The sequence below is a fragment of the Ctenopharyngodon idella genome, chromosome 19, assembly GCF_019924925.1.
Source record: "Ctenopharyngodon idella isolate HZGC_01 chromosome 19, HZGC01, whole genome shotgun sequence".
In the NCBI taxonomy this organism is placed as follows: domain Eukaryota; kingdom Metazoa; phylum Chordata; class Actinopteri; order Cypriniformes; family Xenocyprididae; genus Ctenopharyngodon; species Ctenopharyngodon idella.
Genome location: NC_067238.1, coordinates 28,733,322 through 28,754,259, shown reverse-complemented (window position 1 = coordinate 28,754,259; position 20,938 = coordinate 28,733,322). Strand labels below are relative to the sequence as shown.

The following is a 20,938-nucleotide window of genomic DNA, read 5'->3' as shown; positions in this document are numbered from 1 at the left end:
CTAGGTAAAGCTCTACCCATTACATTCAGAGAGGGGGAGCTGGAAATCATTTAGCTCTGCTGTGAGCACTACTTGGAGAAAACAGTGAGGCCCAGAAGTTCTGTGGACGCCATCTTCTGGCGAGATGCAGGAATTCGGGCCTGTCCCAATACCCACACTTTCGGTCTTTGCACTTGACCACTTGTCTAAGTACTTACATGACGTATTTTTCTTGTGTTTGGTCCAAATATTCAAGTGGATGTGAAGATCGCAAGTATTTGTTGAACTTTTGATTACTCGATGGGACATGCTTATAGTGTTACATTATAGTGTAAAAATGCAAGTAAAGTTTTTAACAGAACTTTCAGATTTTTCAAATACTTTGAACTTTAAGATACATTTCTAAATGTCTGTTTAGTAGTTCCTATGTACTGTAACAGACAACGCAATTTAATTGCGGTACATCTAATGAAGTGATAAAAAGCAGTTGTAAATGTTTTACAAAATACTCATCTCTGTCAATAAAATATGCAATACTTTGCATTTCACTACGAAATTTAAGGTGAATTCAAGTTGAGTGGTACACTTTTTCCCAGTCATCTCAATGGCAAAAAGTGTCCCAATCAACATGAATTCAACCCTATATGTAATATCTAATTAATTTATCTTACACTGAAATGTTTTCCTTTATATCTGAGCATGTGAGTTCCTGAACATGATGAATGATGGGATACTCTTAACCTCAGATATCATTCCAAAGCAGTATAAGAGATTTAGTGTTTGTTAGACCCAAGACAGTCTTTCGCACTTACTTCCTGTTACTCGATAATGTCCACTATGGTTTTGGACACCACTACAAATGGCTGTCTCCTCAGATAGTGCACTATATAAGGGGCGATTTCGGACACAACCCTTATCTTTAGTAGGGGATTCTGGGATTGGCTGCCACAGAGCTAGGTCAGAAGTGGATGCTTTCAAATAAATGTACAGTAGCCCTCTTGAACCTCAACAGATTCTATCAAGATGTTAAACAGTCAAAACCTTGCAAATTCTCTGTATTATGTCAGATCAAAAACTAGCCCTGAAATAAGTGAGAGAGAGACATTTAAAAATTATATATGAAAAGAATGTGAGTGGGGATGTTGGATAACCCTAAACATCTAAAAGAAACCTGTTCTGTTTGGGATTGGCGGGAATGCTATTTGGTGCTCGAACAAAGTATAGCATTCAATGCTATCTTTTCTATGTAAAAATCTACATGTTTGGATTCTCTACAAATACAAACATGCCAAGTTGCAGTGACTGCCTTTTTATTTGATCCAAAAGTGAGAAAGATTTTGCCATCTAAAAAACATGTCATAACTGAGAACAGAGGAAAATAAGCTCCGTACGGTAAAAGACTCCAAGTTATATTTGCTAAGACAAACACCCATTCTTTGAAAAAAATAGAAAATCCATTTCATGTTTTGAAAATAAACACATTAAAATCCTTTGCTAGTCAATTTAAGAATTAGAAATCAGGAAGGCATCCAAAATGTCCAATTAAGTCAGACATCTTTTTCAACATTAAAGCACTTAACTCATAGAATAATGTGTTTCGGAACATCGGACATGCTTTATTTTCAGAACTTTTCACAATTTATTTAAACATCTCACATATACAAAATAGGTACAATAAACTTTGTGGTTTGTTTTGAGAGAGAGGCCTCTGCAACCCTTTAAAATGGACGAACTGTGCTGTCAGTATTAACACTGGGGGCGTAAAAGAATGTAATGCCTGAACAAAATAAAAATAAAAAAAAAATCCGAACAAAACTCTGAGAAAACAAAAACAAATGAAACAAAAAGTAAAAACCAGACAAACATCAGGTTTAGGAATATTCCACCTGCTTAAAAATGGGGTTATCAGGGGGACCTGTGCAATATTCCTCAGAGACAATACAAAGTAATACAGTAACAGTGGTTTTCTCCACAGCTGCATGTTTAGCACCATATAATATCACTGCTTCAAGTATTGGAGCACCTTTGAAACAGGACAGAACTTGAAGCCTTAGTACCAACTAGTGACAACTAGGATGTTGATTATTATTTTCCTTTACACATGAGGTAGTTTAAACCTTACGGAAATTGTGGTTTTAAACTTCCTCTTTGGAAGATATACAAAGACCACAAAGTGATGTATACTTTCATTGGTTTTATTACACTTCTTTTATTTTACAAAATGATGACATGTCCCATAACATGGTGTTATCCCGCGTCTCTTTGGGCTGCTGTATTAATTTGCATTGCGCAATGCTCCGTTCAGTCCATTGGTCCTCTCCGATAGAGCCCAGCTTAAGCAAGTGGATTTGCAGAAAAAATCAGCATTCAGTATAAAAAAACACAGAAAGAAGGGCAGAGATTTTTCTTTTTTCTTTCTTTCTCTTGTTTAATTTATCATGAGTCTATTTATTTGAAACAGACTGGGCCAATGTCCAAACCAAACTCTTGATCTGCGCCACCAATGTCCAAAGGTGCAATGTCGAGGATGGGAAGGCGAGATGGTTTATTCGTTCTGTATTCAATGACTGTCTTGCTCCACTGGCCAGTGTGTCTCTGCAGGGACGCAACAAAGAGACAAAACATGTTAAGTGACGTCTTTTTTGACAGAAATCAAACTGTCATAAACATGCTGTGATGTAAAAATATATGGACCGCCTCTGCTAGCTCATGTAATTGTGACAGTCTCACATGTGACAGTCTCACATGCATACTGAACACTATCCTCTGTGATTGTATAATATTAATATAGATTTTGCGAAGTGGATGAAGAGTTTGTCTGTTTAATCAAAGTGTAAAAAGAGAACTTACACTGCAGCCATCCTCTAGGACGCTGAACGTGAAGCGGCTGTTGCCCTCCGCCCTGAGCTCCACATCGTTGGAGCCCTGCAGCAACACAGCCTTCTTCAGGTTTCCATTCTCAGCATCCATGTAGGCGATGCTGTTCTTGCAGTGGTAGGTGATGTTCTGGACTGCCTGGTTAGCCAGCAGGCGCATGAAGGCCAGCTGAGTAGCCATGGACTGTGGGCTCAGGGTCTCATCATTGTAAGAAAACTGAAAAGAGAATGGCAGAATGCAACCTTCAGACTGTTTTCTCTTTATAAATCTTGAACAGTAATTTATTTTGTCCTTTCTGACTTCCCCAACTGTTGTGAAATACTGTGACTTACCTCAGTACCACCATTGATGGTCTCGCCAAACCAAATGTGTTTCTTCTCCTGGGAGCTTCTGTACCAGTTCTTTTGTGGGATGCTCTCGGGGTGGGGGTGGATGCAGGTCTGTCCAGTAGAAAAGTCGCAGTAAGCCTTGATGGCATCCATGGTGCAGCCCTGGTTGGGGTCGATCCAGTAGAATCCTACAGGGGAAGAAAGCAACACAGATAATTAGGGACAGTCAGAAGCAGTAAGAGTGTTAGAGCTACTGGAAAAAGAAAGACCTGAAATTGCTTTGGTCACTTACCGCTGCTCCATTCTGGGTGACTCAGCCTGATGTCGCGGCAGGTACGAGCAGGGTTCTTCTTTGAGCCCTCAGGGGAAAGCAGATTCTCAATCTGAGTGTTCAAGGACTTGATGGTGGCATCCACCTCATAATCCTTGGCCCTGAGAGAGGCCTGGTCAGCTCTGTACTCATCATAGCCACCAGATGTGTCATATCCTCCACCAGCTTGGCCAGGGGGTCCGGGAAGACCAGGAGTTCCAGGAGGACCCTGCGGTCAAACACACCATTGATTAACCACATATCATATTTATGGTTACAACTTCATGTTTTCTCTGCATTCCATCTCAAGGTAAGGTATGGTATTTTCTATATTATATGTATTCCATGTATTTGTTTTCTTATGTTGTCTTATTGTCCAGACTTAGTTGTCTCTGGAAACATGAATTGAAAAATCGAAAGAAATACTCAAATGTATATTTACTTACAGCAGGTCCAACATAACCAGGAGGACCACGGTGTCCAGGGGGTCCAATAGCACCAGGCATGCCATTTGAACCATCCTTACCAGGGGGACCATTAGGACCAGCTGGGCCCTGAAGACAAATTGCAGACAACCATTATGCTCATTTCCTCAATTTCATGATAAAATCTTAAGTCTGGAGAATGGGAAAGTTTCTTACTCTTGGACCAGCAGGACCAGCAATACCAGCAGCGCCACTGTCACCAGAAGGACCCTGTAAGACAGTTACATTTGTTCTAGTTCTGGAGTCTTTTTGATGCTCATTAATAATCTGTTCAAACTGTTCTAACAGAACATTATCAGCAAAGTTACATTGGGCCACTTACACTGGGTCCGGGCATTCCCTGCAGACCAGGATGTCCACGAAGTCCCTTCATGCCCCTTTCTCCTTTGTCTCCAGCAACACCCTTCTCACCACGAGGTCCAGCAGGGCCCTGTTAAACAAGAGAGACAGAAAGTAATTAAAATGGAAGAATCTTTCATAGAAGCTTTTTCCTGGGTCACTCTGTCTGACAGACTTACAGGTGCACCTCTTGCTCCAGCAGGTCCAACAGGGCCAGAAGAACCAGAAGGTCCCTGAAGGGTGTGTAAATGAGAGATTGTTTAGTTTATTTGTTTATAATTCAGTAAATGCTGTGGTTTTGTTCAGTGACACATACAGATTCACCGCGGTTTCCGGGTCTGCCAACAGCGCCTGATGGTCCGTTGGGTCCAGGAGCGCCAGCAGGTCCAGCGGCTCCAGGAGAACCAGGCTCACCACGATCACCCTGGCAGTTGAAATAGTCCAGTTCAGTTACTTTTTGTCATTTATATATAACACAATCTGTTCTGGTAATAAAACTTTTAAGATTTATTACAAGACTACAGTCCTACGATAAGCTAGTGATGGACCAGTATGGATAAATGCGTAGTCAGAATTCATATCAGAGCTGTATACCTTAAGGCCAGCAGCACCAGGACGGCCAGGAGGTCCATCATTACCAGGGCTTCCCTACAAAACAACACAGAAGCATATGTAAATATTGTATGAAAAAGTACCCTGCAAATTCTTAAGATGAAGTAAAACTGTTACTCACCTCACGTCCAGCCTCACCCTGAGGACCAGTCATACCGGGCATGCCAATGTTACCAGCGGGACCACGGGAACCAGGGGCACCAGCAGGGCCAACTCTTCCAGCATCACCCTAAAGTACACAAAAAAATCATCAATATTTACCTTGTAACAAGTTAGTTTGACCTGACCGGACACAATTAGGACGTTGTTCAGTGCACTTACAACAGCACCGGGGCCACCAGGAAGACCACGGTCACCTCTGGAGCCAGGAAGACCATTGAATCCCTGAGATCCCAGCTGACCCTGAGGCCCAGCAAGTCCAGGTGCTCCCTATTTTTAAACAGAACAAGTTTATCATGAGACATAGTATATACTTAATACTTCGCAATTAACACGGTCTGGCTTGTTCAACTAGTACTTACAGGTGCGCCAGACTCTCCAGGAGATCCCTTCTCACCAGCCAGACCTGGGGGTCCAATAATTCCATTCTCTCCTGGGGGACCAGCAGGGCCAACATCACCACGAGCACCACGTGGGCCATCCTTTCCAGGAGCACCAGTGGGACCAGCAGGTCCAACAATACCCTAATGGTTGGGAAGAAAACCAGATTTCATGTGAGACCATAAAGATAGTATTATATCTTGAAATGAAGCAAGCAGAGTTTTAGGTCAGAACAAGTTCATTTATAGTTATCTGATATTACTCACAGAAGGACCAGGAGGTCCAACTCTGCCAGCAGCACCAGGGAAGCCAGTCAGACCCTAGGATAGAGCCAGAAATTCATGGGTCACATGTAGTAAATGTCACACAACAAAACAAACAAAAACTCCATAAACTCATAAAAGCATACTTACAGGGGGACCACTGTCACCACGGGCACCAGGTGGGCCAACAGGACCAGAAGGACCCTAAAGACACACAAGACATTTAAAACAAGTTCAAAATCACAAAAGAGGTATATAAATCCTTCCTTGGAAGTGTTGACTAGAAATCCTTAACTGAGACATAATTTATCAATACTACTACAATTATACCCAAGAAGTAAAGTCTCAGTTAAGCACGTTTCTTCGCCAGTAAATGTGCCATATTAAATGTAGTCTCAAACTTACGAGGGGTCCAGTATTGCCAGCGGGACCAGCAGGGCCAGGAGGTCCAGCGTCTCCCTTTACACCAGCAGGTCCTTTCTCACCTCTTTGTCCAGTCTGGCCATCAGCACCCTACAAGACACATTGTGTCCCTGTCAGTTTTCACTGCATGTCTGTTCAGAGTTTTTTAAAAAGCTGATTTAAGCTTTTAAATCTAATGTATGAATCGCTAAGAAGCGTTCTTTAGTAGCAGACTTTAGCAGAATTCATGTGGACTTACAGGGGGTCCAGCAAAACCGGAAGGTCCAGCAGGGCCAGACTCACCACGCTCCCCCTAAAAGACAAGACAAGACGAGCATGAATGCTTGATTCTGAAGTGAATTATAGCTTATGCACAGTTCTTTTTTTCTAGTCAGTTCCTCAATTTTGGACAATTTGTATGATTGAAAGGATCATGGTATCAATGTGTGATAAATGTGACAATGTGTGATTAAAAAAATGGTCATAATACTCACAGGAGCACCACGAGCACCAGCTGGTCCAGGAGGACCGAAGGAGCCAGTCTCACCCTGAAAGAGAACACAAAGGGAAGTTTGATCAAAATTATCTTTACAAATACTTTTTGTACTTTTGCCATTCTTCCAAGTTAATTAACTGTCCCAAGTCCCAAGGAAGTAGTTGTCATTCAAATCATTTTGGAGATCCATCAGAACAGTTCGGCTACATTCATGCCAAAAGTAGTCCCTATTCCATTTTTTTGTGAAGCTGTTCAAATTAATTAAATGTGGCCCATTTGTTCTAAATTTGAGAGAGTCCTAAAACACCTTAATCATGCCGAACAAATTTCAGAGTACTAGACATTTAGTATATTTTTGTCATAAGAAATTAGAAGAACATTGGACTTCCAGTCTTAAATCAGTGCATTGGCATTTCAGCTGTTTTCACTGTTCAGAGCCACATATGAGACCTTAATATGCACATCAATATATATTTTTAAATGTATGTTTTGCACTTGTGTAGTGCTTCATGTGCATCACTTTGATGAAAAAGAAAAACACGTACATGTTTCTAATTTGTTTACATGTGCAAGTGGTCTAGAACAGAATTGTCAGTATCAGAAATGAAAATGTGTCATTTTTTCTGTTTACACTGTCATCTAAAAACAGATATGTGTCATTCGTGAGGAGTAAAAATCTGATTTAAAAAAATGCAGCAAAGTTTGATTGCTGTTTATCATATAGTAAGAATCATACACTGTTGATCACCATTGTTAAATATTTCCAGAGATTGTAGGTTATAATCAAATAAAAAACATTGAAAATGATATGCCATGATCATATCATGGCATTAACCTAAAGTGTTTTTGAATGGTGGAATATTGTTTGAATTTATAAAGTGATTCTCTTCATCTTAGCCACATTGTGACAATTGCCAGCAGGGGTTTCTTCTTCAAGTAGTGGGTCAAGGAGGCAAATTACGTGCCCCTTGAGAACGTAAGAATCTTTTTTAATGTTCTGTTAGAGGCATGCCATTAAATATATTCATTTTTATGGTGTCGCTTTTGATTCTCTGCTTTGATCACACATAACAGCTGAGAAAATGCTCTTTACCTTGTCACCATTAGCACCTGCGGGTCCAGGGGGTCCACTGGGTCCAGGAGCACCCTGTAAATTAAAGAAAAGTACCACAGAATCAAAATGTATGCAATTTTGCTATTAAATATAAAATGAGAAAAGGTACATGGTATACTTACACGGGCACCATCTCTTCCAGCGTTGCCCTCTAGTCCTCTGTATCCTTGTTCACCCTGTGTATTAGATAAATGTTTTCAGTCAGCTAGAAGTCATATAGGTTTGGTGTACAAGTACATCGAAATTTCTCACCAAAGCAGTTTCATCATTATGGAGACCATGAGCTTTGCTCTAACACATACCTTCTCTCCCTTAGGTCCAGGGGTGCCAGCAGCACCACGCTCACCAGGCATGCCAGCAGCTCCCTGGTGTCCAGGGGCACCAGCAGCTCCAACTGCACCAGGCTCTCCCTGTAGAATACATATTTTGTCAGTTATACTCGTATAAATGATCTGTCTGGATGACGTGTGGTAACACGTATACCTACCTTGTTTCCATCAGGGCCAGGAGTACCAGAAGGGCCACGAGCCCCAATGGGTCCCTGAGCGCCAGCAGCACCAGCGGGTCCAGGGTTACCACGCTCTCCCTAAACAGTGATAAAAGGGAGGAAGAACAGTCATTTATTCTCCTGAATGTGAAAATAAACACACAACAAGAAATCTGAGATAGGTAGGTCACCTTCACGCCAGCAGGTCCTGATGCACCTTGATCTCCAGGGATACCCTGTTGAGAGATGTTGAATATTTGTAAATTATTTGCATGACATCCAATATTATGAAAGTGAATAACTGCATAAGCTGCATAGCAGCTGAGCTTTGAGAACAATAAATTCTCATTCTCCAATAAAATATGGGTAAAACATGCTCTAAAGTAAGAATTGACTCATTATCACCAAATATTTAGTGTTAAGTAATTTATATTTATTTTCATTATATATTGAATGCAAGATGTTCATCGTGACAAAAACTTACTCTATCTCCGGGCTTGCCAGCCTCACCAACGGGTCCAGCGGGGCCAGGAAGACCCTGTTAAAGTTGAATGAGCGACATAAGTTGTTGAGAAGTCACTAGATAAATGGGTAGAATGCATACAAGACTATTACAACTTTATCTTATGCTATTTGTCTATGACAGTGATTCCCAACCATGGGTAAACCCAAGGGCTACATGGAAACCTTTTGATTTTGCGTTTGTCTGCATTGCTTACAACTGCCTGTGAACTAAGTTTTTCACCCACTGTATTGATTGTTTTTTGTTTATAAGTCAGTCATTGTAATAACAACCGCTTTAATAATATTTATGATTATGCTAAAGAATACACAGCGTAATATAAGTTAAAAGGAACATGTTTCTGGCCACATTTGCTGTAAATAGAGGGTACTTGAGCCCTACAGATAGGGTTATGGGTGTACATAAGACAAGAAAGTTTGAGAAACACTTCTTAGATTTAACTTAAGTACTTTTAGCAAAGTTTACGTTTGAATGAAGACCATATATAATCTTCAAAAAATGCTTGTAAAAGTTTCAGCAGGCATGACGTGACACTCACCTGGAAACCAGGAGCACCAGAGGGTCCCTGCTCTCCTTTCTCACCTGGGGCACCCTAAATGAGAAGACAACAATCTGTTACCACTAAGAAAAAGTGATCATGTGCTAATCCACATAGATAGTTTTTTCAAAAAATTTAAGATGGCCTACTTACAGCAAGTCCGACGGGACCAGCAGGGCCGTTGTTACCATCAGGACCAGGTTGACCCTAAGTGAAAAGTAAGGAACTGAATCAGAGCAGCTCAATAATCAATAAGTTGCTCCTTGAGAATGATACTGATGAATAGCATATATTCCTCTCTCTCTCTCTCTGAAAATACTTACTCTCAGTCCAGTTGGGCCAGCAGGTCCCTTCTCACCAGGCTTGCCAGGCTCGCCCTGCAAGGAGGTTTATTGATAAGCTCAATGGTACTTTTTGAAGCTCTAAATAAAGATGAAATGCACAAAATAGAGTCATTACTTACAGAAGGTCCCTTAGGACCGGGGAATCCAATATTACCAGGCTGGCCTCTGGGTCCAGTTGGTCCAGGGGGGCCAGAGCGACCATCTTGACCAGCGGGACCCTAGAATATGGCATATAAATTGGTGATGAGTGCACACAAAGCACAATGCTCATAATATGAATAATATTTTTTGTCATTGCTTTCAATTTTTTTCATTGCATGTTTTCAGAAATTACTTTGGGTAACTCAAAAATATAAACTGCGATTGTACTCACAGCAGGTCCTTCCTTTCCAGGGGGTCCAGAACTGCCAGGGCTACCAGGGAGACCCTGAAAAGATATAAGATGAAGGTGTTGTTTATATCAAGAATGACTGATCTCAAAATGTACTTGTAGAATTGTAGAGATTAGGTGTATTTCATATGTGTCTTGCTTTGTAGTCTACAGATTTTCCTTGTCATAATGGAGTGAACAGATAAAAAGTAGTGGGAGGCTAATTGTGATACTCACTCTGGCTCCAAGAAGACCAGGCTCACCAGCACGACCAGCATCTCCAGGAGGTCCACGGGCTCCAGGGGCACCAGTGGCACCACGGGCACCAGGCATGCCCTGAGGTACAAGATTCCAAAGGTTAGTGTTTTAAAAAAGCATCAGAACAATGTGAAACTGCATGGATTTTTAGAGACTATCATTATGTAAATATATTATTTAGTTTTATTTATTTTAAATTTATTTTTAAATGACCTTAAGATTAGCGATCTATGCTTTTCCAAAGCAGCTAAATGACAGTGCGATTGTATATATACATATACTAGTGAGCAAAAGTGATGTCCTGCGTAGAAAAATTGACATCTTCACCCTTTATTCAAATATTATTAAAAATTTGTTAAAGATTTTGTAAGCATATTGCATATGCTTGTAGTCAATAGTTTTATTTGTGATAACGCAATGAAACATGCCAAATTGTGTGTACATAATTTTTGGCCAGGCTTTCATACAAAGAAATTATGAACACATGCAAAAACAAGAGAGAACAACTAAATATTAAATAAATATTTTTTTCCTTTTAGCTTTTTGTGTTTTATGCATTTTTTGCATAGTAAAATAAAACCTGTAGCCAAATCATTTTGTCAGATAAATACCTTAACCAAGTTTAGTATTTTGTTCTTCCCTCATATTTAAAATATTTACAAAATATAAGAGATTTTTCTCATATTTTGATGGTTTAATCAAACTAGTAGGGTCATTAAAAACAAATATCCTCTCCGGACATCACTTTTGGCCACTACTGTAGTTTGGTTCAATACAGAACAGGATGTTTAATATCACTTGAATCTTACCATTGGGCCCGATCTTCCAGCCAGACCAGGCAGACCACGAGTACCAGCAGCTCCCTGCAGGAAACATAAATGTACATAGATTAATAAAAATAAATAATAAAAACCCATAACCTATTACATATATGAGCATATTTTATGCTAACAATTAACCATAGCATCAAGTTCAATAGATGCATTATTCTCACTTAATCCACTGTATTTTTTTTTATTTTCTGTACTGTTGTTCTGTACCTCTTGTACTTTTTCTTTCAGATCTGTTCCTTGTCCTTTTAACCAACCAAAAGTGGTGATCATACATTTTTATTATTTTGTTTTTGTCCCTATAGTACTCTAATAACGATAGTCAAGCTTTTATGACCATTCTCTTTCTGACACTTGCAATGGATGAAAACAAGATCAAACTTACTCTAGGTCCACGCATTCCCAAGGGTCCAGTAGATCCCTGCTCTCCAGTTGAACCTCTCTTGCCCTCTTCACCAGAAGGACCAGGGGGTCCCTGAGGACCAGCACTACCCTGTACAGGAAGCAGGAAAAAAAGGAAGTGAACAAGGGCATTCAGCTAGAGCACCAACTGCATGCTTTATAAAATATGTTGAGATGCTTGAAAGTGTGTTTACTTACAGGCTCACCCTTGACACCAGAATCTCCCTTCACTCCAACGGGTCCAGGGTCACCCTGAGCAGCAAAACAGTTCAAAGGTTAGACTGTTTCAGTGTTCCACTTATGAGATGTACAAATCAGAAATTCATTGTTAAAAATTCATGAATGAACAAAGAATAGACAGCAGAGATACACCGAAATGAAAAACAAAACCAAACCGCAACAGAAAAGTTTAAATTGGGATGACTTAATAGAATAACCTTCATACTACCTTTAATGTATAATAAATGATTAAACTGTTCCTCGCTCAATTTGTGATACTTTTGATTAGCATCTAGTCTCAAAACTATTTTTTAAAATATTGTTTAAATAAAAATGAATGTACAAAGCTAAAGACCTATGTAATTAGGTTACTGTTGGTCTATGTAATATAAATTTGACTGCAAAATACTTCCATATCATGATTGTTGTGCAATTTTGGATCGCTGTCTAGGTGTGGGTGTGTTATCAACTGAAAACGTGTCCTTTTTAAAAATATAAACCTGGATTATTTCACATGAAAGCTGCTTTTTCTCCATGTCAGAATTTTTGATAATGAATCTGTTAAGGCCCATTCACACCAAGGACATTAACTGTAATGATAACCATAAAGATATAGTTCTAAAAATTGTCCTAAATGTAAAATAATAGCAGAGTTTACAGCACAGCTATAACGATAACGGCACAGAGAAATGAAATCGTTGGATTCACTTTCAGAACCATTTTTCCAGCTGATGAATGATAAAAATAATTGACAGCCAATCAGAATCCATTCTGTAACATTTAAAGCAGCAGATGACAAACCTGCAGCATGCGCTTAGAATAAACAGAACGATATCGTACTTTGTTGTGGACGCTAATGTAGTTATCGTTACATATATCTTTATATTTATCGTTCTTGGTGTGAACAGGCCTTTAAAGTTCTCTAAAACTTTCCAGCCAAAACCCCAAAATGGCTGCTAACAATTGGGTACATCATTAATACACATTGTGATGAATCACATGGTACTCACAGCAAGACCTCTTGGGCCAGAGGCTCCAGAAGGTCCCTGGGGGCCAGGGCCTCCTCTAGGGCCAGGGAAACCAGGGGCACCAGCAACTCCGGGTTGTCCCTGTGAAAGACATCAGAAATATATTTAAAAAACTAAGAAGAACTAACATTTACAAAGGTTGGATACATAGAAGTGTTACTTTAAGATAAAGCACACTGCTTTCAGTGAGTCAAGTTTAGACAGTAGAGTAAATGCAAAGTCATCTGTTTTACGATGAATTTTGACACTTAAGCTAGTTTTAAACTTAAAGGTACACTATGTTACTATGTTAACTGCATGCATCTTCTCTGTTTATGTCTATGACGAGTCACGCAGGTACTGGGCTACTCCAGCGGTTGTCGAATATAAGCACTTATTATAGGCATACCATAGTTATTCAGGAAAAGAAAAAAACACGGTTTGGAAGATGGATTCATGATGTACTCGCTCATTATAGACATTGTCAATTTTGAACAAAAAAGTTACATAGTGCATTTAAAATACTGCAAAAAATAATTCTAATACAAACTATTTGGCAATTATTTACCATAATTCAGTTGCATAATTAGTACATTTCTTGTGAACATATTTAGTTCAAATTAAGTAGTATAAAATGTATGGAAACTCACAGCTGCTCCCTTAGCACCATTGATACCGTTAGCACCAGGATTACCCTGTAAAAGTACAAAGAGAGACAGATTATTTTTTATATCATGAAAATCAGACGAATTTATCTGCAAACTATTTAAAATGCACTTACAGGGGGTCCAACTGGGCCCACAGCACCATTCGTGCCTGGCTCTCCTCTTTGTCCCTGAGGTCCAGATGGGCCAGAGGGACCAGCAGGTCCAACTTCTCCCTGTGAAATATTATTATAGACATTGTAAATTACAGATTTCAAAAGAAGGACGGTTGCTATGATAAATTAAGGAAAGATATTATATAAGTAGAGCATGAGATCTAATCAAATGATATGAACTGCCAGTATTAGCTTATCTTCTGGCACATTCTTTTAATGTCAAATTTAGTTTTGAATTCACCAGCTGTCACTCATACCTTAGGTCCAGGAGCACCAGGGAAACCGGGAGGACCAGCTGATCCCAAAGGACCCTGAGAGGAGAGAAAATGTGTTACTTCTACTAGAATACTTCAGGATTACGCCATAAGGCACATTTTAGGAGACAGAAGGGTCAAAGGGCAGCCAGTCCACTCACAGCAGGGCCAGCAGGACCAGTGTTGCCATCAGCACCGCGAGCACCAGCTGGGCCAGAAGGTCCAACACGACCTCTCTCACCAGGAAGACCACGACCGCCCTGTGCAACAAGAGGAATGAGATATGAGCTGAAGATGAAGAGATGAAGTAGGTGTGTATTGGGATATGCATTAAACATTTTTATATGACTGAGAAAATAATAATATTTGACTTACTCTCTGTCCGGGGGTTCCGTTTGATCCAGGAGCACCATTCTCACCCTGATGAAAAGAGACAAATGTAAGCCTTTAGAAAATGGCACAATAGATTTGAAGTTATTCATTAAATGGGCTCTAGAGTATGAGTAATATTGTCAATAATAATAATGCATGTTATTTTTATAGCATCTTTTATACATAAAATCTTCACAAGTCAGAGTGTAAAAACATAAAACAAATTTTTTTTATGTAAAGCATTAGCAAGTGCACTTTCTTTCATGCATACATGAAAGTTGGCTTGAATTGCACTTCGATTCCACTAAACTGAATTACTTTATGAATAAGTGGCAGGTTAATTTCTTTATAGTCTGAGATGCTTTAGAGTGCTAAGACACACAAGTTTTTCGTATTAGCACGTTTGGAGCATGTTTTTTTAGGTTGTGCTGGGTTTAACCCTGTGAGAAACCTATTTTATTCAGTTAATATTTTGGAAGAAACTAAGTTAAACCAAGTTTTTAGCAAAAATAAATTGTAAAAACTTGATATAATTTTATCACATTTTTTTCTCGCCATGAAAATAGCCACAGAAGCAGCCATGGCATTAAAAACAAACAAACACACAAACTTTAGGGTGCTAAACTTTTATATGATGTGTGATTATTACCTTAGCACCAGCTGCACCAGGCTCTCCTTTGCGTCCATCAAGGCCAGTGTAACCCTGATGAGCAAGAAATCAAGATCAAAATTAAGATGGCTACTAAGGAGATTACTTACAAAACTTGTTCGTCTCTGTAAGCCCTTGAAACTACATGTAAGCTCTCACTTCAGTATGAGAAATGTTGGAATTGATGGCTAAAAGCTAACAATGTCTTTTCGTCAGTAATCAACACTAAGCACTTACTCTGTGTCCCTTCATGCCAGGAAGTCCAGGAGTTCCGGGGAAACCACGAGCACCCTGTAGAAGAAAGAGCAAAGATGAAGCTCCTTACTGAGGTAGATACAAACATGCTTGGTTTAAACAAAAAAGTCAATTTTGATGCCCTTACCTGTGCTCCAGGTGCTCCTCTATCTCCAGGTTTTCCAGGTCTGCCGTTGTTACCCTTAGAGAGAAATATAAAAGAGGAGGTCAAGACTAACAAAGTGTATAAATGGCTGAAGTTAATGCATCGTTTCAGTATATTGTAGCACTCACATCTTCACCATTTTTGCCAGGAGGTCCAGGAGGACCACGAGAACCAACAGCTCCCTGTAATGAAATGACAGAGGGAAAAATCAGCTTTTAAGTTCAAAGGTCATTTTCAAACTGTGTGAAATAGTGTTGACCAAGAGTACTTACAGCTTGTCCTGGCTCTCCGGGCTCACCAGCATGTCCTTGGAATCCTTGAGGTCCCTATATATTCATGGGAAAAGGAATAAAGGAATGTCACATTTAGTTTTTTAGAGCCATAAATACTCACAGGCTATATGCAAAATGATATTTGATGAAATGACTGATTATTGAACTGATAATTTACTCTAAATCACTCAGTTGTATTTACATTTTTATTGAGACAATCAAATCTACATTTGCAATCCAGTTAAAAAGAATGAAATACTCACAGGGGCACCGGGAGGTCCAGATGGGCCTCTGGGTCCCATCAAACCCTGAGAAAGTGAAAGTGAAAGTAAACATGAGTGGCCTGAAAACTATTATGATGAATGTTGGCCTATCAAAAATGTAAAGGTCCAATCTATGGACACTGCAACAGTAATACAGCAAAAAAAGTCTTTACTTTAGTACCGAAGTATTTAATACACAGTTAATATAAACTTAATATTAATATATTTAATATTAACAGAAAGGATTCACAACTGAAATGCAACTGAAACTGATACGAACTCACCATTGGTCCAGGGCCGGCTTCAATTCCTTTCGCGCCATCATATTGAGCAGCAAAGTTCTACAAAAGTAATTGAGCAAATATTTAGCAAAATATTATTTTAATTCAGTATTAGAATATTTTAACTTTAAAATACTGAACTTAATATTCCACTATCATTAAAAAAAGTATTTAGAAAAAATTGGAAGGCACAAAACATTCTCTAAATGTTTTTTTTTTTATTTCATACTTAAATTATGAAACTGTTTCTGTCCTATATACAGCTCACAGCCATTTTGAAGCCAAGGTTCAGGGCAAAGGTTAAAGGTCAAATGTTAAATATGACTCGGTCATGGGTTAACGGGAGGAGCATGAGCCTCGAATATAACTACCCACAAGCTTTAATCACTCAACCGCTATGTAAAAAACAGGTTCATGTGTCTGGAAAAGTTTTTTGTTTAAAACAGAAACTTACTCCACCAAGACCAGGGGGGCCAGGAGGGCCGGCAGGCCCAGGAAGTCCAGGTTTGCCGGGTTTTCCATCGGGTCCTTTAGGACCCTGTGTAGAACAAGTATAAATAACAAAATTAAGCAAGTTGTGATTGCTCTAATGTTTTAAAATGTGAGGTAAATCTGTAGTATTGACGTGAACTAGCCACTATGCCAATGTAGTGAAAGCTTTTTCCTGTCCATATGTCATTATAGATAATGAGTAAGTCAAACACCTTGTAATAATGCTCTGAAATGTACCATTTAGCCTATTTTAAATATAACTATAATGCTGAAAAATGACGGTATGAACTTACCCTCTCACCTCTGGGTCCTTTTGGTCCCCTGGGGCTCTGTTTATAGAAAAGTATAATCAGACAACAGGCAGAGACCTATGTTTTAAAGTCTAACATCTTTATTAAGACCTTCATTTGAAGAACACTTGCTTTTCATATGCATGTGCAGGGTGCATTTTGGGTGCAGGTTTGAGTTGGTTAGATATGCTATGCTACATTCATCACCATAAAGCATAACCTTTGTATAACTGCACATAGAAAAGAGAATAAATAAATACAGGATTTATTTATTCCATCTGTCATGTGATGTGCAGTAGCTCATATTAAAAGCATTTCTTGTGTTCTTCAAACTACAAACATGCAAATTATTCTGCAAAAAGAGTTATAACATGCACTGTCCAGTAAATACTATTGACTGCATGCCTGAAATTAATATTAGATATTAATGAAGGTAGCAACAAAGGTGTTTTAAGGAGCACACAGGCCTAGTCAACAGGACGTTGAGTCTGTCCCACTGAAGTTTATGCTCCTTTAAGCACCTTCTGTTGTTGGTGATCATTACTGTTATGTGATATTCAGGTGAGCAGTTTGACTCAATCCCAAATAATATGCCATATTTATGCCAATTTCAATAATCTATGCTTCGCATGTCCACTTGAGGGAACTGCTGGGCGAAATCCACCAGGTTAGAGGAATTTCTGCGGCATGTTGATTTTGTTACTTTGAGTCCACCTCTTGAGCAGGCCATCTAAAAAGGTCCATTGTGCCCAGGCTGTCTGGTAGGCAGGATAAGGTGGTCTCTAGTTTCACTGACATTTGCTTGAGCCAATGGACTGTTTTCCTCCTTCCCGTCACAGGCAAGAAGGAAAAACCCAGAAATTACGATAATCCCAAATGCTCTGGTGTGTTTGAGATTGGCCAAAGGATCTGTTCACCGAATATCATCATCCGTTTGGAGATTTGGGATCAGATAAGGTAAATATCTCTATTAATACAATTGAAATAACTTCATGCCGAGTGTACTGACCGCTGTATGATGAAGATGGGGGTGGAGGAAGAGAACAGAAAAACAGAGAGAGAAAGGGGAAGACAGAGGTGATCGATTAGAGTTATGCACTCCACAAATTGTTGAAATACTGTAACATTTATAAAAACCAGACATGTCTATTTATTATTCTAGGCTTCACTCAATGTAAGCATTTCAGAAGAATAAAACAATACTGTAAATGTTTATTACAAATACAATATCCTTACATGCAAAAATCAATGTAAAATAGTAATGACAGGAAGAGAATTATGCCTTTTTATTATTTTTTTTGCATTGTTGCTAAAATGAGAGGATCGAATTTTAGTAGGTCTGGATTTAATTTTGAGCATTTGTCTGTCTTTTGCTGTAAAACCTTAAAAGATTAATAACTTGCAGTTAAATTTATTCTTATGATTGAGCACCTGTATGAATGGATGTAAAAACTGTGTAGTGTCTAAAAAATTATATCCCAAAGCATAAAATTATTCCTAATTAATAAACTTATTTTTGTACTTAATTAATTTACTAATTAAGTGCTGATTAATTTGAGTTCAAATAAAGTAATCATAGTAAATTTGAGCAAGTGAATTTACAAATATGCAATCTTTTGATTATTTATATAGTCCCTTTGTATATATAATATAATACTGTATTGATGTGTTTTTTTTTTTTATAAATTTGAATGTATTTATTGATTTATTTTAGCAAGTGAGTGACATGCATTGGAGGTTGTCAGGTAATACTAACCCTATAGATGTTATCAGGTATTGTTTACATGCTTAGGCCTTCCGGTTGCAGTGCCAACTGTGACACCCACTGAACTAAATAGTGTTTATCCAGTAGGAGCAGCTACGTGTCATGTCGTTTATTCTCCACCAGGTGGCGTATTTGACTACTGAGTAATGACCTAATGCCACATTAAATGCCAAATGTCGTTGTTTTCTAAAGATAATCTATAAAATATTAAAAGGTAAGAATATTTTATTAAATCAGCTCGTTTTAAAACACTTTTGTGTTTTAGAGGCATAATTCTACTTTATGATAGGCCTATATTTGAAGTCACTCTGCAGATATATCTTAACACTTGGGATTATTTAAAGTAATAACTATTGCTTTTTACACTGAAAAGAGTTCATTTAAATAAGAATTTAAATCAGTAAATTTTATATGATGTTGCTTAAATTGGTTGTTACAGACTTCAGCCAGCAGGGGGCAGATTTTACAGACCCCCCCATAATTAAAAAAACACTCCTGGAGTCTGGGACAAAGATGAGGTACAGCGCCCTGACCATAAACTAAACACGTTTAACCAGCTGTCCGTCTATATTTACATTTTAAACTTTTTTGATAATAGTTTTTGATAACTATGCCATGTGTTTCCGTTTCTCAATCGCAACAGATGAAAATATCCAAGACCACGAAGTATCCATTAAAAAGATCCGCTGGATTTTACAGTGGAATGCCAAAAGGAAACGCCTCAATTCTTCAGATGTAGTTCTAGCTTTCCTTGAGGTAATTTCCCAGCAAGGTTCAACCAAACAAGCGGAGCAAATCCAGTAGAAGAAGAAAGAAAAAGCCTTAAGATCCTTGGTAAGACAAAAAAAGCATATTTCAGACTTACATTGACATGATGCTAGGTACGAAGTCACTGCAAGCAGCAACAGAATCCTGGTATCCACAAAGCTGAGCATGTCTAAACCGACATGCAGACTCCTTGTGCTGCAGTGCCCTGGTTTAACTCAAGCAGGCATACAGTTGTGGTATAAACTCCAAACTTAGCAGGAACCTGCTGCCGTGATGCTAGAATAATAAAGAGCAACCAGCCCTATTTATATGGCAGGAGGTTCCCTTGACTGCGTGTCCAGAGTGAGCCCCCAAACCAATGGGAGAGAGAGACTCTATATGACTCTCATCCTAGTACTGCCCTCATCCCTGCCTCTCTCTCTCTCAGACTTTGGCAATGCTCTGACAATGATGACGAGTACAACGTTTTAATTAGATCCATTCTTTTGAGGACGTGGACATGGTCGAGGTTTAAAAGAGAAAAGCTTTCCGTTTTTCTCAGGCTTTTCAATGGGATGGATGGGTCCGAGCGCGTCAAGCGGGCACCTATGGCACATTTTACGCATTTGACGCATCTTCATAATGCGCTTCTGACCCCGAATTAGCGGGAGATATAGCCTATCTAACTGAAGAATACTCGTTATGAGTCAGTCTTAGACACTGTGAAAACGCACATCACTATGATCAGGCCGTCAATATGCGCGTGTGTTTAAACGGAACTGCATCTTTTTGCTTTTTTTTTCGCACTTAAATGCATTTGCAGTGTTGATATCACACACTGAAACATTTTTCTTTTTTATGTGCAGACTATTAATTATAAAGGTTGGCCACAGTGTGCAGTTAGTATTGTTTTTGCCTCCAGTAAAGCTTTTGTAAACTATGTGGGTCAGTGACATGGCGATCTTTCTTCCTGGTTATTCAGAGTTACATTAAAAATTAAATTCAGGCAAAAATGACTACTCTTCAGTGATGAAAGTTTTTAGGTTATGAATAAAGTCATGATATTTTTGTAGGGCTTAAAATAAGAATGGTTGGAATAACTGTTCAAAGAAAAAGTCAAAAAGACATTAAAGGACTGAAATTGTTGGAAAAAGAAAATTTTTGAGTAGTTTGACATTTGTATTCATTTATAATTTTATTTTTATTTCTTAAGAAAGTATGCAGTGGAGCAGCACATATATATACATACATATATATATGTAAACATTTCTCCTGCAAATCAGTGTGGAAAAGTCAGTGTGGCATAACTGACATGCAGGAAGCCATTTTGTTGTCATGTGACAAGAACAATAGTGATGACCCCTTAAGACCCCCAAAATTACTTTAAAAATATTACATTGTCATCATGTTTCATCTGATAAAGTAAGGCCAAGAAAGACTGAAAAATATGTTTGAAACCTTTAACCCTCATCCTAGCTTTTGGTGAACTGTATAAAAAAAAGAGAGAAAAGATTTCAGTAACACTTTATTTCGATGGTCCACTTCAGACATTCTACTAACTAACTTTGCATGTCAACTAGCAGTTATTAGAGTATTAGAGACTGTCTGC

General features: G+C 38.7%; 1 protein-coding gene and 1 long non-coding RNA gene across 6 annotated transcripts in view; one reads left to right on the top strand and one right to left on the bottom strand.

Annotated features, from left to right (window-relative positions):
• Nucleotides 1-1,567: 1,567 nt before the first annotated feature.
• Nucleotides 1,568-19,662, bottom strand: col1a2 (collagen, type I, alpha 2). 2 transcript variants are annotated; one of them, XM_051873166.1, is made up of 49 exons: nucleotides 19,444-19,662; nucleotides 16,821-16,854; nucleotides 16,490-16,573; nucleotides 16,039-16,095; nucleotides 15,755-15,799; nucleotides 15,492-15,545; nucleotides 15,348-15,401; nucleotides 15,202-15,255; nucleotides 15,057-15,110; nucleotides 14,820-14,873; nucleotides 14,174-14,218; nucleotides 13,960-14,058; nucleotides 13,802-13,855; nucleotides 13,506-13,604; nucleotides 13,375-13,419; nucleotides 12,728-12,826; nucleotides 11,697-11,750; nucleotides 11,482-11,589; nucleotides 11,076-11,129; nucleotides 10,246-10,344; nucleotides 10,012-10,065; nucleotides 9,758-9,856; nucleotides 9,618-9,671; nucleotides 9,448-9,501; nucleotides 9,295-9,348; nucleotides 8,718-8,771; nucleotides 8,425-8,469; nucleotides 8,234-8,332; nucleotides 8,049-8,156; nucleotides 7,869-7,922; nucleotides 7,726-7,779; nucleotides 6,631-6,684; nucleotides 6,396-6,449; nucleotides 6,140-6,247; nucleotides 5,885-5,938; nucleotides 5,738-5,791; nucleotides 5,453-5,614; nucleotides 5,253-5,360; nucleotides 5,053-5,160; nucleotides 4,914-4,967; nucleotides 4,636-4,743; nucleotides 4,499-4,552; nucleotides 4,303-4,410; nucleotides 4,137-4,190; nucleotides 3,942-4,049; nucleotides 3,478-3,724; nucleotides 3,189-3,373; nucleotides 2,830-3,072; nucleotides 1,568-2,574 (listed from the first exon to the last, which is right to left on the bottom strand). In XM_051873166.1, the coding sequence occupies exons 1-49, from the start codon at nucleotides 19,515-19,517 to the stop codon at nucleotides 2,428-2,430; spliced, it is 4,059 nt and encodes a 1,352-aa protein (XP_051729126.1). In that variant the 5' UTR covers nucleotides 19,518-19,662; the 3' UTR covers nucleotides 1,568-2,427. The 2 variants fall into 2 exon arrangements, with proteins under 2 accessions (XP_051729126.1, XP_051729127.1); XM_051873167.1 differs by lacking the exon at nucleotides 19,444-19,662 and having other exon boundaries at nucleotides 16,821-16,856.
• The window catches only part of LOC127501266 (uncharacterized), a 33,532-nt gene continuing 27,667 nt past the window's right edge, over nucleotides 15,074-20,938 (top strand). For all 4 annotated transcript variants that reach the window (XR_007926572.1, XR_007926571.1, XR_007926573.1 and 1 more), the window contains exons 1-4: nucleotides 15,074-15,148; nucleotides 17,657-17,774; nucleotides 19,022-19,100; nucleotides 19,226-19,416. This is a non-coding gene — a long non-coding RNA (uncharacterized LOC127501266). The remainder of the gene's footprint in view (nucleotides 15,149-17,656; nucleotides 17,775-19,021; nucleotides 19,101-19,225; nucleotides 19,417-20,938) is intronic.

What these genes read in the sequence shown, in the direction of transcription:
- col1a2 (XM_051873166.1), bottom strand. Translation starts at nt 19,517, where the DNA reads ATGCTCAGCTTTGTGGATACCAGGATTCTGTTGCTGCTTGCAGTGACT. An exon ending in CCGGAGAGCCAGGACAAGCT is followed by an intron (nt 15,402 to 15,491) that starts GTAAGTACTCTT and finishes ATTTCATTACAG; the next exon opens with GGAGCTGTTGGTTCTCGTGG. An exon ending in CTGGTGCTCCTGGTTTCCAG is followed by an intron (nt 8,772 to 9,294) that starts GTGAGTGTCACG and finishes CAACTTTAACAG; the next exon opens with GGTCTTCCTGGCCCCGCTGG.